This window comes from Debaryomyces hansenii, assembly GCF_000006445.2.
Source record: "Debaryomyces hansenii CBS767 chromosome G complete sequence".
Lineage (NCBI taxonomy): Eukaryota > Fungi > Ascomycota > Pichiomycetes > Serinales > Debaryomycetaceae > Debaryomyces > Debaryomyces hansenii.
This window is the reverse complement of record NC_006049.2, coordinates 1,997,451-2,014,128: the sequence shown is the minus strand read 5'-3', so window position 1 is coordinate 2,014,128 and position 16,678 is coordinate 1,997,451. Positions and strand designations below refer to the sequence as shown.

General features: G+C 35.2%; 7 protein-coding genes across 7 annotated transcripts; 4 read left to right on the top strand and 3 right to left on the bottom strand. All coding sequences in view use genetic code 12, as the record gives it.

The window, feature by feature from the left end:
* Nucleotides 1–605: 605 nt before the first annotated feature.
* On the top strand, nucleotides 606–3,674 carry DEHA2G24860g (DEHA2G24860p; the record flags this gene model as incomplete). Its single annotated transcript, XM_462623.1, has 1 exon — nucleotides 606–3,674. One exon carries the CDS (start codon nucleotides 606–608, stop codon nucleotides 3,672–3,674), a length of 3,069 nt encoding a protein of 1,022 aa, XP_462623.2.
* Nucleotides 3,675–3,862: 188 nt separating this feature from the next.
* Nucleotides 3,863–5,665, bottom strand: DEHA2G24838g (DEHA2G24838p; the record flags this gene model as incomplete). The annotated part of the gene is made up of 1 exon (XM_462622.1): nucleotides 3,863–5,665. The coding sequence occupies one exon, from the start codon at nucleotides 5,663–5,665 to the stop codon at nucleotides 3,863–3,865; it is 1,803 nt and encodes a 600-aa protein (XP_462622.2).
* A 1,275-nt stretch (nucleotides 5,666–6,940) lies between these two features.
* Nucleotides 6,941–8,152, top strand: DEHA2G24816g (DEHA2G24816p; the record flags this gene model as incomplete). The annotated part of the gene is made up of 1 exon (XM_462620.1): nucleotides 6,941–8,152. One exon carries the CDS (start codon nucleotides 6,941–6,943, stop codon nucleotides 8,150–8,152), a length of 1,212 nt encoding a protein of 403 aa, XP_462620.1.
* A 130-nt stretch (nucleotides 8,153–8,282) lies between these two features.
* DEHA2G24794g (DEHA2G24794p) lies at nucleotides 8,283–9,797 on the bottom strand (the record flags this gene model as incomplete). Its single annotated transcript, XM_462619.1, has 1 exon — nucleotides 8,283–9,797. The coding sequence occupies one exon, from the start codon at nucleotides 9,795–9,797 to the stop codon at nucleotides 8,283–8,285; it is 1,515 nt and encodes a 504-aa protein (XP_462619.2).
* Nucleotides 9,798–9,964: 167 nt separating this feature from the next.
* DEHA2G24772g (DEHA2G24772p) lies at nucleotides 9,965–10,678 on the bottom strand (the record flags this gene model as incomplete). Its single annotated transcript, XM_462618.2, has 1 exon — nucleotides 9,965–10,678. One exon carries the CDS (start codon nucleotides 10,676–10,678, stop codon nucleotides 9,965–9,967), a length of 714 nt encoding a protein of 237 aa, XP_462618.2.
* Nucleotides 10,679–10,844: 166 nt separating this feature from the next.
* On the top strand, nucleotides 10,845–12,152 carry DEHA2G24750g (DEHA2G24750p; the record flags this gene model as incomplete). The annotated part of the gene is made up of 1 exon (XM_002777692.1): nucleotides 10,845–12,152. One exon carries the CDS (start codon nucleotides 10,845–10,847, stop codon nucleotides 12,150–12,152), a length of 1,308 nt encoding a protein of 435 aa, XP_002777738.1.
* A 259-nt stretch (nucleotides 12,153–12,411) lies between these two features.
* Nucleotides 12,412–16,491, top strand: DEHA2G24728g (DEHA2G24728p; the record flags this gene model as incomplete). Its single annotated transcript, XM_002777691.1, has 1 exon — nucleotides 12,412–16,491. One exon carries the CDS (start codon nucleotides 12,412–12,414, stop codon nucleotides 16,489–16,491), a length of 4,080 nt encoding a protein of 1,359 aa, XP_002777737.1.
* Nucleotides 16,492–16,678: the final 187 nt, after the last annotated feature.

Here is a 16,678-nt window from a genome sequence, read left to right as displayed (position 1 = left end):
CAAAATGCAATCAGACATCCGTCTCTCAGAAATTGAATTTCCTTGAGGTTCTTGCTATTTCTCTCCCATCTTTTGTGCTTAAAAAATGCACCATTCTTCCTGTTGCATTGCCTATGTCAATTATACCCAATCTCCGCGCAGAAGTCTTGTTCCCTACATAGATTTTTATGCGAAAAGACAATGTGGGAGGCTCCCACGAAAATGGTGCCCTCATTTGGCAATTGAAGGAACTACGTTACACTGAGACGGTGAATAAGACCCCCCACAACACCCCTGAATTGGATAATACAATGCAATGTTACACGTAGGGAACTTGGCATCTAATAATAAACTAATAGAACATGAATTATGGGATGACCCCACGAAACAAATACCGGAATAACAACTTGGCTTTTACCCCTTGCTCGGAACACGACGTAAGCTTCGTCGGTTTAAACACAACCCGTCGGCTTACTCCATAACCTGATAGTAGTTGTACCGTGAAAAATTCCATAAGTTTTCATATTTGGGGATATAAGAGATTGTAGTTCTAATAGAGTTCTATGCAATTAAGATTTAAGATATATTATTAAATAATTGTTAGAAGTGATAGATATATACTGGCTATGACAGAATATACAGCACAGACACTCCAATCGGTACTTTCAAACCCAAAAATTGTCGAGATCAATAGACTAGACTCTAGGGCTTACTATTTACCTAGCGACTCAACATTGAGTCTTAATGGGAATTGGGATTTCAATTACTCCCAGTCTCCATTAGTTGCACCTTTACCTCACGACAAATTTGCAGAATTCCCAGGTAGGTTGATTGTTCCTGGTCATTGGCAACTACAAGGATATGGGAAACCACATTATACTAATGTCGTGTTCCCATTTGCAGTGGACCCTCCTAATCCACCATCGCAGAACCCAACTGGTACATACCGCCGTAAGTTTGTTGTTCCAGATGAGTGGAAATCAAAGCCTTTTTTATTCAGACTTCGGTTTGAAGGTGTAGATAATTCGTTTCATATATTTCTTAATGGTAAACTAGTTGGTTATAATGAGGGTAGTAGAAATGCATCTGAATTTGATGTTGCTGAACATATTTTATTAGACGAAGTTAATGAATTATGGGTCAGGGTATATCAGTGGTCTTCTTCTTCATATATTGAAGACCAAGACCAGTGGTGGTTGAGTGGTATTTTTAGAGATGTCTACTTATTAGGGTTCAATAAGAGTGGATTCATTGAGGATTTTAATATTGTGACCGACTTGGATAATAAGTACGTGGACTCAAGATTAACAATCAACCTGAAGATAAACTTCATTACCTCGAATTCTAAATTACATGTATTATTAAAACGTGAAGAGGATGAAATAATAAATAAGATTTTTGATTTAAAAGACTCAAATTTTAATGAGTGCTTAGAAGTACAAAACCCACTTAAATGGACAGCCGAATCCCCAAACCTTTATAATCTTGAATTATCGGTTTTAGTAGACAATAAGGTAACGAATAAGGTAGAACAAGATGTGGGATTTCGTAAGGTTGAAATGAAAAATGGAACATTAAGGGTTAACGGTAAGTCTATATTAATAAGGGGGGTCAATAGACATGACCACCATCCAAAGCACGGCAGAGCAGTACCATTAGAATACATAAAACGTGATTTATATATTATGAAAAAGCATAACATCAATGCTATTCGTACATCGCATTATCCAAATCACCCCAAGTTTTATGAATTGGCAAACCGTTTAGGATTTTGGGTTCTTGATGAAGCAGACCTAGAATGTCATGGATTCTTTGAAGCAGTTAGAAAGCCAGTTGGGGGCAATGATGATGCTGAATATGACGAAGAAAAGCTACGCTTATTCAAATTAGCAAACCAATTTACTTCCGATAATAAAGAATGGGAAGCAGCTTATGTTGACAGAGCTTATCAGTTAGTAAAGAGAGATTTTAACCAACCTTGTGTATTTTTATGGTCGCTTGGAAACGAAGCTTTCTATGGCTATAATCATAAATCAATGGTTGCGAAAATCAGGGAATTAGACACTTCGCGCCCAATTCATTATGAAGGAGACCTTCAAGCAGAGTCTACAGACTTATATAGCCGAATGTATCCTCTGTTCCAGACTCTCGATAAGTTTGTGAATCAATCGGAGAAGCCATTGATTTTATGTGAATATGGCCATGCAATGGGAAATAGCCCAGGTCTTTTAAGACAATATCAGGACTATTTCTACAAATATGATCAGCTTCAAGGAGGATTTATATGGGAGTGGGCCAATCATGGATTATACGTAAATAAAGATGGTCAAGACATTTATTATTACGGAGGAGACTTCGGTGAATATCCTCACGATGGGGTTTTCATCATGGATGGACTTTTAGATTCTCAACATAATCCAACTCCAGGATTAATTGAATATGCCAAGGTTATTGAGCCTATAGTGATTAAAATAGATAAAGATAAAATAAAAATTACTAACACATTTGACTTTATTGACTTAGATAATTACACTGCAACATACCAGGTAGTTAACTACTCGGATTTAGATAGAAAAATAATCAAGAGAGGTGAATTAACTTTACCTAAGATTAATGCGCAAGAAACTGTTGAAGTATCATTACCAGGATATCCGCAAATTGTTTCGAGCGGCACGAATTGCTTAGAAGTACAGTTCAAGACAATAAATCATACAGAAGCTGTTGAAAGTGGACATGTCGTGTCATGGTCACAGTATGAATTAGAAAAGTTTCCAAAAAGACATGTTCATCAATCTTATGATAGAAATTTGGTTGAATTTGCTGAAGATAAGTTAAAGTTTCAAATTAAGAGTCCCTATTCAGACTTTGTTTTCGATAAGATATCTGGGTGTATTTCAAATTGGCAAAATGATACCAACAATTTAATTTCGAAAGGTATTAATAATTTAACCTTTTGGAGACCGAGTATTAATAACGACGCACCGGTAGATGAGCCATACTGGCGCCGATTTGGTCTTGATCATATGCAATACAATATTAGAAACATTCATATAGATAAGTTTCCTGATTCAGAAAGGATAGCTTTAATAAAAGTGGAATCTTTAATTTCACCGCCAATTTTATCTTGGGGGTTTAAAACTATTCAAGAATATTCGATTTTTACAAATGAGATAAAGATTTATACAAAGTTGACCCCTGAAGGATTCAAAGATATATGTATCCCAGAAACTATTCCAAGGTTGGGATATGAATTTGAAATCAATGATGAATTGGGTAGATTTGTTAAATGGTTTGGTAGAGGCCCCGGCGAAAGTTATAGTGACAAGAAAGAATCACAAAGGATAGATGTTTATAGATTACCGTTTGAAGATCTTGATTATTCATACGAATATCCACAGGAAAATGGTAATCACGAAGAAACAGAATGGTTATTATTAGAGAATGACAATGAATCGGGGCTTTATGTTACAATGGAAGGTAAACGATTCGGATATAAAGCATCAGACGAATACGATGTTCAAGAAGCCAAACATCCTCATGAAATAAAGCATGGCTCGAAGTATATTAGGATTGATTACAAGCAACATGGAGTTGGTACGGGTGCATGTGGTCCAAGAGTCCTAGATGAGTTTGAATTCAAAATTTCTAAAGAGACGCCAATTATTTTTACCATTAGTTTAAAAGGTTTGAAATAGGCTACACCAGCTGGAATAGTTATATTTTATATCTAAGGTCAACATTCTAAATCTTTTTATCGTTAGTTTTATATTATATTCGGTCTATCTACAAATTATATTCAACTAATTCATGACTGATGATGTAGTGTAATTAAAGATGCTAAAAAGTTATCATACAAGTTTACCGAAAGAAAATGCGAATGCGATTAAATGAGGTGAAAATTCCTAGATTGATCAATCCAATTTTGAGAGGTTGCCGTATCTTCGCAATACTGTTCAGCCAAAGAGGTGGCACATCTCCCTAACAATTCATTCTCGAGTTCAGTATTACTTTCAGCATAATATTCTTTTATATTCGCTATCGCCTTAAATCCCTGACCAGTATCCTTACTGTTCAATGCTTTCAATATATGGTGCCAGAATCCTTGTATATGTACGATTTTATTTGTTCTATCGGCTTCAGAAAAAGTGATGCCCATAAAATCTTGTTTAACTGTGGAATCCGATTTTAAAACATGATCCCAATAGGCAATACTGTTCGGGATCAATACATTCTTCCCATCTTTACATATACCTTGTCTCTTGGACCATGGTTCTGCAATAACATTGAAGTCCATCAAAGAGCTTACATAATCCAATGTAAACTCACCAGTCTCCAAATTTTTAGATATTATAAATGCGTGTGGTCTATAAATTTCCTTCAAACATCCACAATCACTATTATGAGATCTGGCAATACCGAACCAATATTTTCTAAAAAAAAGATGCTTCGGTAAAAGATCGGACGGTATTGGAACGAGATTGGTTCCCCCTCTTAATGCACCGACATGCTTTGATTCGTCGGCTTTAGAATCTATGAAACTGGGTCCAGTAACCTTATCACACACACCGTCAGAAAGACCACATTTGATGACACGAAGGGGATTAAAATTGTATATGAAATAAATATTGTCAGGATCATTATCATCAAAAAATGGAGCCCAATTCTTCTCACGAAATCTTGGCTTTAAATCCCTTAATGTCAACCTGATAGTTTCATTACCATTAAAGGGTCTATAAAAATGCATGGCTCTTTTCCAGTTAATCTCCGTACGACGCATGTTGAAAACAATCACTGGTTCTTCTTCCAATTCGCCATTATCGTTAATGTACTTCCTTAATACAACACGAGGGTCTTCAGGACCCATAACTGAAAGTTTGTGTTTAGGATTTTGATCTATATCAATCTTAACAAGTCCCGGGAAATTAAGCTCTGTCCCGTCAGCTAGTGGGATCTTAAAGTCAGGTAGTTCATTCCAATCACGATCGAAAATTTGAACATCGATGAGACTGATGGTAGGCCTGCTTCTTGCGTTTTCATGCGCATATACTATTCTATTGACAAAGAAATGGACTTCATATTTGGATAACCAAACACTACTACCACAGAATCTTGCCCATTTTCTGTTAAGAATCTCTTCCTCGGATTCGTCGTCTTTGTCCAAAAAACAGTTCTTTGCTATTGGATACTCGGATTTCGCTAATTCAAAAGCTTGATTCCTCACTCTTCTTAAATCACCATCAACAGGAACAGCTGGGCTTGAAAACATTTTATCATTGAATTGAACAGCACTACACTCAAAATCTTCCGTGGATCCAAATTGTACTTTCTCTTCAATAAAAGAATATCCTGGTACGTTAAACTTAGAATACTCTAACCCTAAAATGGTCAGTGTCAAGGGTGATTGACGGAAATCCGACCCTAAATATGTCAGAGTAGGTAAACCACTAGACGATAAGTAAACCCACATGTAAACGTTGAGGAATACCAAAAATGCTCCGAAAATAATGTGGATTAACTTAGTTCTTGAGTGTATACTATTTATTCCTTGAGTCCTGATTGTTTTCCATACGCTAAACCTATTGAAGTAATATACTGTTCCAAATCCTAGGGTTAGAGCCAAAGATCCATAAACAAATGGGTCTCTTGCATACCCATAAAAAACATGATCAGTAATCATTGTGACCATAGTTAATTACTCTGATAGAATACTAACTCAAGACATTGATGGACGTCAAAAATGTAATGAAGGATGAACTTGACTGCTTCCATATGCGCCTCGTTTTAAAAGACTGCACACAATGCATTCGATGGCTATTACAAACGTTCTGAACTCGAAAACGAAAGATGATAGAAGGGATATACGTCGTAGATCACAATATAATCAGAAACTTGCAACTATATTGACACCCCTACGATTGATACCAAAGCATATAGGCGAAAGATATATGACTCAATGCGTGTAGACTCCCTGCGCTTAGACCTTCGTGGGCTTATTGAATTGACTCAATGAACCCTGCTCAGGTCGTTCGACAACCAAACATCCTACACCATATAAATCTCAAAACGGCTGACACCCCGTTAAAATGCATTGCTATACGCAATTACAACTTAACTTGCGAATAATGAATTTCTGGTTTAGGTAGAATTTGCGCAAATACAAACAATTTAGCTCATTACTGAGATATTTTACATGGTCAAATGTGCGTTCAGATTATTACGCTTATATGACTCTTTCAAATAAAAATATTTTAATTTGCAAATGTAGAAATTACATGGCGATAATAACAAATAATAACAAATCGAATTTTGATCATCTATGGTATAGCCAAAAATTTGTGGGATAGGCGGATTTAGGCCGGATATTTTCTTTTGAAGTAACAGATGAGGTCATCATCAAAAAGAAATGACTAAAGTATCGCTTATGTGGGTTTTTCCATTCAAAAAAAAAAAGTAATTTTATTTTGTACCACACCGTGAAAATCCGGCCTACGGATTGTCTAACTTTGTCCGTTGCATTCCCTGCATTTCCCGAAAATTTAGCTACTCTCGCTCTAAACATATCCAGTGTTATCCTATAGTTGTAAATTGTATATGCTTAGCTTGTATTGTAGGATGAAAGAATATACAACTTTACATAAGCATGTACTATATAGGGGAAATTTGTCGCTTATGTCGCTTATTGTAGTTTAATTTTTTTTTTTTTCTCTACCGGGATTAATCGACATTCGTGCGCCATCGCCGTTAACTTACCTATTTTACCCGCATAATGAGCTGATTTTCAAACGAAGTCCTCCAATTACAATGAGTCTTTTTTTACTTATGAAATAATTATCGTGTGGCTTTTGCATATTGTACGAGCATGTCTACATGTATGATATCTCCGATGGGTCAAAAAATGCTATATAAATGAACGTTGCGTCCGCATTTCAGTTTGTTCTGGGGATATTTATCACAAACAAAAATGACAATTGTCACTCCAGTAATTTACCAGATTAGAGAATTAACTCCCCGTGAAAAGGAATTGATTAAAGCATCGGTTCCAATACTCGAAGAGTCAGGGGATGTGTTAACTTCTAAGTTTTACAATCATATGCTCACCGATTTTCCAGAAGTAAAGCCTTTCTTCAACGAATCCAACCAAAAGACCATGAAACAACCTAAAATTTTGGCATTTGCTTTATTGCATTACGCCAAGAATATTGATGACATAGCTCCACTTACAGCATTTGTAAATCAAATAGTTGTTAAGCATGTAGGTTTACAAGTTAAACCGGAACATTATCCTATTGTTGGTCAATGTCTTTTAGATACAATGGAGACTTTATTAGGTCCAGAAATTGCAACAGAAGAATTTTTGACTGCATGGGCAACTGCTTATGGTAATTTGGCCCAAATTTTAATCAACGCTGAAGCTGAGAAATATAAAACAATGGAATGGGATGGATTCCGTGGATTCAAAATTACACGTATCGAGAATGAATCTAGAAACGTCAAGTCTGTTTACTTCAAACCTGCTGATGGCGGAAAAATTGCTATGCCTAAGAGAGGACAATACGTCTGTATTAGATTTAAGTTACCAGACTCTGATACAGAGAAAAGTAGGGAATATTCTCTCTCTCAATATCCTAGCTCTGATGAATATCGTATCTCTGTTCGTTTACTCGAAGGTGGACAGATTTCCCCATTTATACATAACGGATTGCAAGTTGGTTCTACTATCCGTGTTAGCCCCCCAGCAGGTCAATTCATATATCGTGAATCTGACGTTGCTAAGCCAGTTGTTTTATTCGTAGGGGGTATCGGTATTACTCCTTTAGTTTCGATCACTGAAAAGGCTTTAGAAAGTGGCCGTCAGGTGTACATGCTCAATTCTAATAGACAAGTTGAAACCAGACCTTTTGCTAAGTGGTTGCAAGGCTTAAAGGAAAAATATGGAGATAAATTCAAGCTAATTGAGTTTATCTCGAATGAATCTGATTCGGGTCTTCATGCTATCGACAAGTTGGAATCTCGTAGATTAGCTGCTCAAGATTTTGACTTTGTTAAACCAAACTTCGATTATTACATGTTAGGTCCTAACCCTTACATGAATTTTGTTAAAGGAGAGTTGTTGAATAGGGGTGTTGAGGAATCGGAAATTGCTTCTGAATTTTTTGGCCCTATGGAAGTATAAGAAATTATATAAAATTACTTATGTGTATATGGTATATACAGCTACATTATGAATTAAATGATGTTAAGTACGATGTAAGTGTATCAAGTTTTTGATCTTAAATGCAATTTCGAAGCATAAGGTTTCATATTTAAGGTAGAATAGAATCTGGGAAGCTTCCATCTCCACATATGATATACCTTTTCCTAAACACCCAATAGATAAATATATAGAGGGCGATGATAACATATACCACGGATATATAGTTCATAGAAGCTTTTGTTACTGGTAGAACATAAGGGAATGAAAGAAATATTAGACAAAATAATGTCCACATTAAAGTCATGATATTACATATTAAGCCTAATTTTCCCAACCAAAAGGGTCCTTTTTTCACACGATTTCTACCATTTGCTAATAAGCATGCTGTTGGGATAGAGTAGGATATTAATAGTAAGGTAATACACGCGGTAATGATGGCATTGAATGCGGTACTAGAACCAAGAAAAATACAGCCAATAACGCCTATCCAAAGGTTAGACACTAAATGGGCGTTAATTGGAAGTCTTGATTTCTTATTAATAACCATCCAATATTTTGAGCCTGGTAAACCTCTATCACGAGAAAATGACCAACAAATTCTTGCTTGCCATGTGTTGGCAACAACGTTACAAAGGAATCCAGTTGTTATACATAAGCACTGAAGAATAATTGCAGCAGGCCTACTTCTTGTAGATTGGTGAAAAATTTCCAAAATCGGCAACACTGCTTCAACTACCTTTTCTGGGTCGCGAATACAGAAAAACATTGAAACAGAATACATTAATGCAGTGACGAAGCCTAGGACAACAGTACCCAAAACTGCCCTTGGTATGAGAATTCTAGATCGTGAAATGCCCAATTCATCAACCATGTGTGTTGCCGAATCTATTCCAACATAAGACCAAAGCGGATTCACTAGACCCACAATAAAACCTATTCCTGGGCTTTTCCACCCAGTTGTATTAACAAAGTCTTTGAAAACAAAGTCAGCCAGTTGATACGCACCGCGTGAGCATGACAAGCAGGTAACTAATGTGACAGCAAATGCAAGAATTGATACGTAAAGGGCTGATGATGTGCATAACGGTAAATATTTATCCCATATATTGAATATTGATACGCATAAGTTTAGGATTTCGTAAGTCACAAAAATGTGCCAGCGTTTCAAGACGAAAGTTGGATGGCATAAATCGTAAATAGCCATTATGCTTGTTGCAACACCAGACGTAATTGATGCATTGGTAAACAAAGCGCCAGCATAACTTACACACCCACAACTGTAAGATAGGAAGCGTTTATATCTATAGGGAGCCAAACGTAAAGTCCAATAATATTGTCCACCCGAATCTGGGAAGCAAGAAACTAATTCACATAGTGTAATTGCGACAGCTAAGTTGAAAATGAAACCAATTACAAGACCATATACAATCAATACAGCTCCCCCGGAAGAAATACCTGTAGCTAAAGAAGACGATATACCAAGCCACGAATTGGTTAATCCAAAACTAATACCAAATAGTGACCACCAAGAAAAATTTGTAGACAAATTTGTTTTGTAGTTATTTTTATCATCGCTTTCAATTTCGTTTGAATTTTCAAAAGCAATGCTTCTTGAAAGTCCCATAATTTATTATCGAAAAAACAATAGGCTTTTATTAACCATTTACAAAAATTATATTTCGCAAGTATTATTGAAGAATTTATAAGGATTTGCAGCATGAGCTAAAGTTAAGTTTTTTCAAAATGACTACGAGTCAAAATGTTGCAGAATTACTCTCGCGTTGCGTGAACTTACATATTTACCTGATATAAAAATTCTAACTTTGGAACCAAAGGTAACAAACTGTCTATCAGAGTAAGAGCTAAATCCAATTCTGGAACTTGTAAGATGATTGGGATATCTTTGGCAAAATGTCTTATTGCAGCGGCATTGTCAGGATTTAGTTTACCATTTAATACAATTCCTAAAATTTTGATTTTTCTGCTTCTCAAATGTTCAATACTCAAAAGTGTGTGATTGATAGTGCCTAATCCACTTCTTGCAACTAATATAACAGGAAAATCTAACTTTTGAATTAAGTCTGTAGTTATCATTGTTTCATTAATTGGAACAAATAAACCACCCGCACCCTCTAAAACTAGCGGTCTATTACTTTGCTTGAATCTTCTTGGAATTTCAAATTCGTCTATAGAGATAGACGTATTTTCTGAAATGGATGCCCTCCATGGTGACAATGGTTCTTGTAATTCGATATGTGGTGGCTCAAAATGACTATCTGATAAACCTGTAATATACTTCACTGTGTCTGTATCAACTTGACAAGAGTTTAGTCCAGTTTGAATAGGCTTCCAATAGTTTGAACCCCATGCTTTAACCAATAAGGCAGAAATGAATGTTTTGCCAACATCTGTGTCAGTTCCTGTAATAAAAATACCATTCATTTTTGATAAGCTGTAATATAAATTGCCAGATGGGCATCTTACTATTCTAAATATGCAACACATAACACCATGACTCAGAGTCAACTATACTCACTTCTGCACGAAAATCTCAAACCAGATCTTCTTGAGTCATTTTGAATCATCCTGAACGATTTTTAAACTTATTTTAGATGTATAAGGATCAATAATTGCAACTGGATAATTTATATGAATAGGTATAAATTCAAATATGGAGGAAATTGATACAGAATTCGATAGGAAGCATATATGGCATCCGTATACTTCAATGGTAGATCCATTACCATGCTATCCCGTTGAGTCAGCTAGTGGTGTACGTATCAAAACATCAAATAATAAGGAATTAATTGACGGGATGTCGTCTTGGTGGTGTGCAATTCATGGCTATAATCATCCTGTTTTAAACCAAGCCTTATGTGATCAAGCTTCTCGAATGTCGCACGTCATGTTTGGAGGAATTACCCATGCACCTGCTGTTAATCTTTGCAAGAAGCTCATAAAGATGACACACCCTAAATTAGATTGTGCCTTTTTAGCTGATTCGGGTTCGGTCGCTGTTGAAGTTGCGTTGAAAATGGCATTGCAGTATTGTCATTCAAAAGGTCAGATTTCAAAAAAAAAGTTCTTGACCATAAAGAATGGCTACCATGGAGATACGTTCGGTGCAATGTCTGTATGCGATCCTGTTAATTCAATGCATTCTCTATACACAAGCTATGTTCCAGATAACCTATTTGCTGAAGCACCCCAACTTCAATTCAGCGATATTTGGAATGAAAGCGATATAGAATCCTTTAAAATATTAATTCTGGAAAACTATCATACTATTGCTGCTGTAATATTAGAACCAATACTTCAAGGGGCGGGAGGGATGAAAATATACCATCCTCAATACCTTAAGAGGGTAAGCGAATTATGTGATACTTATGGCGTTCTTTTAATTCTCGATGAAATTGCAACTGGATTTGGCAGAACTGGGAAATTATTTGCATATGAACATGCAGACATTTGTCCAGACATTCTTTGTTTAGGAAAAGCAATAACAGGAGGCTATTTGACTTTATCAGCTGTTATTTCCACAAGGGATGTAGCAGATACAATAAGTCTAGGAAATACTAAATGTTTTATGCATGGTCCTACATTTATGGGCAACCCTTTAGCTTGTCACGTTGCGAATAAGAATTTGGAAATTTTGGAACAAGGTATTTGGAAACTTCAAGTCAAAAATATCGAAAGACAATTAGAATCTGAACTTCTACCTTTAAAAGATATGGGCTATAAACAAGTAAAGGACGTCAGAGTTTTAGGCAGCATTGGAGTTGTAGAACTCAATTTTGCAATTGATATGGTTGCTTCTCAGAGGCAGTTTGTTGATTTAGGTGTGTGGGTTAGGCCGTTTCGTAGACTAATTTACATAATGCCACCATACATTATTTCAGAATTAGATTTGAGTACGCTTATAAGAGCAGTAATTTTAGTAGTTGAAAATAACTTTTTCAAAAATAGTTGTTTGAAATAATATTGATCTCGTTTATAAAGAAATATAAGTTTAATACTGTGTATAAATAAGCATGTTACTAATACTATTTTTCGGATTTAAATCGCTACTAAGAGCTGTCAATTCCAAAATATGCTGTCAGAACTCGGAGTTTCGCTGTCAAGCTCGGTTATAAGACAAATTCGGACGACCACCGAATTATTTATGAAAGGACCTCTTCTACAAAAGGTCAAAATTTACCATGTTATCAAAGAAATGTGATTATTATAACTAGATAGATATGAGTAAGGGCGATAATACGAATGATTATAAAAACGTGGATGAAAATTTATATCCTGAAGGAATAGACATCCAAAATCGAATGTTTTCTTTCTTGTTTTCAAGAAAGATTCCTCCTCTACCATCAAAAGATGAACGAAAAATCTACCCTGAACATAATACTAATTGGATTTCTAAAGTATTCTTTTGGTGGTTGAATCCTATTATGTCAGTTGGGTACAAAAGAACTTTACAGCCAGAAGATTTGTTTGTTTTATCTAAAGATATGACAGTTAAAGACATGACAGAAAAATTCACGTTACAATACCAAGCCAGTTGTGAAACGCATTCAAAAATTGATAGATACAACGGAGATTACCAGGAAAACCCAATACCGCCTAACTATCTTTGTGCCCAAACATTATTACTTGTTTTCTGGAAACCTTTTTTATTATCATGCATCTTCATGACTTTGTCAGGAGTTGGTTCAACCCTAAATCCATTACTTTCAAGGAAATTAATCAACTTCGTAGAAAATAAGACTAATGGAGTTGAATCATCAAATGGGAAAGGGATTGGGTACGCCTTAGGGACAGCCGGAATTGTATGTGTATGCGGTATACTTCAAAATCATAGTATACAAAAGGCGATGATAGTTGGTGCCAAATGTAAAGCTATATTAACTAAAGCCATAATTGATAAATCTTTTAAATTAAGTCTAAAATCCAAACATCGCTGTCCTTCGGGAAAAATTACATCAATTATGGGAACAGATTTAGCAAGAATTGATTTAGCGATAGGCTATATACCCGTATTGATATCTTTTCCAGTCACTGTTATTATAGCAATAGTTATACTTATCATAAATATTGGAGTCTCAGCACTTGTTGGTGTTGCTCTATTAGTAGTATTCGTGGTACTATTAACATTCTGCACTAGCAAATTGATAAGAATAAGGCGGTACGCCAATATATATACAGATAAAAGAATTCGTTACATTCAAGAAGTGTTGAATAATCTAAGAATGATTAAGTTTTACTCTTGGGAATTACCCTATTTCGATCGAATTGCTGGTATTCGTAAGCTAGAAATGAAGGCCATATTCAAAATGCAAGCAATAACCAATATTGTAACGGCAATGGCCATGTCGTTCACGACCATTTCGTCAATGGTAGCTTTCCTCGTGCTATATGCCCTTAGAAAAAATAATAGAAGTGCTGCAAGTATATTCTCATCACTTTCGTTGTTTAATGTTTTAGCACAACAGGTATATGTTCTTCCGTTAGTTCTTTCTACTTGCGCTGATGCTTATGTGGCTTGCAGCAGGGTTCACGATTATTTATGTTGTGAAGAGAGATCAAGATCAGAACAGATTTGTTATCTAGACGAATCAAAGAAAATTGAAATGAACGAAATAAATGCCGCAATAGTCATGGAAAGTGCTTCATTCAATTGGAAATCATTTGATAAAAATGACCAAGAAATCATACATGATAACCTGGATGATTATTCTAGTAGAGAAGAAGGTGACAAAATCAATAGCGAAAAAAGGAGGTTCAATGGGTTAAAAGATATCAATCTAACTATTTACAAACGTGAATTCATTGTTATAACAGGATTAATAGGCTCAGGAAAAACATCATTCTTGAATGCACTTTCAGGTTTCATGAATCGCAATTCAGGAACTGCTGCAATAAATGGTACTTTACTATTCTGCGGCCAGCCTTGGATTCAGAATGCTACGTTACGAGATAATATTATTTTCGGATCTGAATATCATTCCGATAGATATGAACGAGTAATAGATGCATGTTCCTTGTCTAGTGATATAAATATCTTATCTGCGGGTGATAAAACAGAAATTGGTGAGAGAGGAATAACCTTATCAGGTGGACAAAAGGCAAGAGTAAACTTGGCAAGAGCTGTATATGCAGATCGTGATATAATTCTAATGGATGATGTTTTAAGTGCAGTTGATGCGAAAGTTGGTATAGACATTATGAATAAATGCATTTTAGGGCTATTGAAAGATAAAACAAGAATTTTAGCAACACATCAGCTTTCACTTATTGGGTCTGCTGATCGAATTATATTTTTGAATGGGGATGGCACGTATGATATTGGTACATTTAAGGAGCTACAAAATATGAATAAAGGATTTATTGAATTAATGACTCACAATTCTTTTAATGAGGAAGAGGATGGAAAAGATGATGAAATCAAAATCTTTCATGAAATAAAGGATGATATTAAGAATGAATCCTTTCGAGAATCAGATGGAAAATTAATAGGAAAAGAAGAGAGAGCTGTTAATAAGCTTGGTGTACAAATTTACAAAAATTATTTGAAGTTTGGATCAGGAGTAATAGGGATTTTAGGTTGGTGTGCAATTTATCTTGCGAACACTATATTTGCAACATTTTCGCAATTATTCACTAATGTGTGGTTGTCCTTCTGGGTTGATCTCAAGTTCGATAAATCTTCCAATTTTTATATCGGTCTTTATGTTATGTTCTCCATCTTATCTGTGATTTTCTTGATTATCGAACTATTAAGTCTCGTCTATTTAATTAACACAGCTTCATTAAAATTAAGTTTAATGAGCACGAAAAATGTTCTACATACAACAATGTCATTTTTAGATACAACCCCCATTGGGCGAATTTTGAATAGATTTTCAAGAGACACAGAGATCTTGGATAATGAAATTGGGAACCAATTAAGAATTACAAGCTATTCACTTTCCATTATCATCGGCGTTATAATATTATGTATAATATATTTACCATGGTTTGCAATTTCCCTTCCACCCTTGGCAATTATATTTACATTCATGATAAGCTATTATCAGGCGTCTTCAAGAGAAGTTAAACGATTGGAATCAGTACAGAGATCATTTGTGTATAGTATATTCGGAGAGATATTAAGTGGAATGGATACTTTGAAGATATATGAAGTTGAAGGCGCTTTCAACCAAAGGTTGAGCAAACTGATCGACAAAATGAATGAGGCGTATTTTATCAGTATTACTAACCAGAGATGGCTAGGCATACATTTAACGTTGATTTCTTCTATTTTTGCGCTTATAATAACGGTTTTATGTGTACAATCTGTATTTAATATCAATGCTTCCTCAGTAGGATTATTGCTATCATATATATTGCAAATCACTACACAACTAGTCCAATTAATGAGATCTGTTACAAGAGTTGAAAATGAAATGAATTCTATGGAGAGAATAAATGAATATGCTGTTAATATGGCCCAAGAAGCACCATATCAAATAACAGAGACTACACCGAAGCTGGAATGGCCATCTAAAGGTGAAATCCAATTTGAAAATGTTTGTATGCGTTATCGGGACGGCCTACCATATGTATTGAATAATTTAAACTTTAAAATACGACCAAATGAAAAGGTAGGGATATGTGGCAGAACTGGAGCAGGAAAGTCATCAATTATGACATGTATATATAGGTTAAATGAAATACAAGAAGGAAGTATTTGTATCGATGGCACAGATATTTCGTTACTTGGGCTTCGTGAATTGAGATCGAAATTGTCAATTATTCCACAAGACCCAGTACTCTTTACAGGTTCCATTAGGAGAAATCTAGATCCATTCAATGAAGTAGATGATAAGCTTTTATTGGATGCTTTGATGAAAGTAGGACTAATAAATATGTCTGAAATGGAACTTATGTTACTGAGCTACAAATTTGATTCAGCTAGCAAGTTTCATTTGAATTATACTGTGGAAGAGGATGGCATTAATTATTCGCTCGGTGAAAAGCAGCTAATTTCATTTGCCAGGGCGTTGGTAAGAAATAGTAAAATCCTAATTTTGGATGAAGCTACATCATCTGTCGACTATGAAACAGATGCCAAAATCCAATCAACAATAGCTAACGACTTTAAGGATTGTACCATATTATGCATTGCTCACAGGTTAAAAACCATAATTCAATATGATAGAATTTTAGTTCTTGATAAAGGAAGTGTCAAGGAATTTGATAAACCTTTGGAACTATTTAAGCACAACGGGATTTTTAGAGAAATGTGTGATAAATCAAAAATTACCGAAAGTGATTTTGAAAAATAATTACCGCTCAGAATGCTTTGAGTGCTATTAATACAAATAAGGTAAACTCACTATGCTGACCAGTTATATGAGATGATAATGCATTGGATTGTTTAGACCGTTTTAATTAACATCCAGTTACTAAACAAAGCTATATATATTTGTAATTAGAATAGAGAATAAATTTACTAGTTACGTACTGAACAGT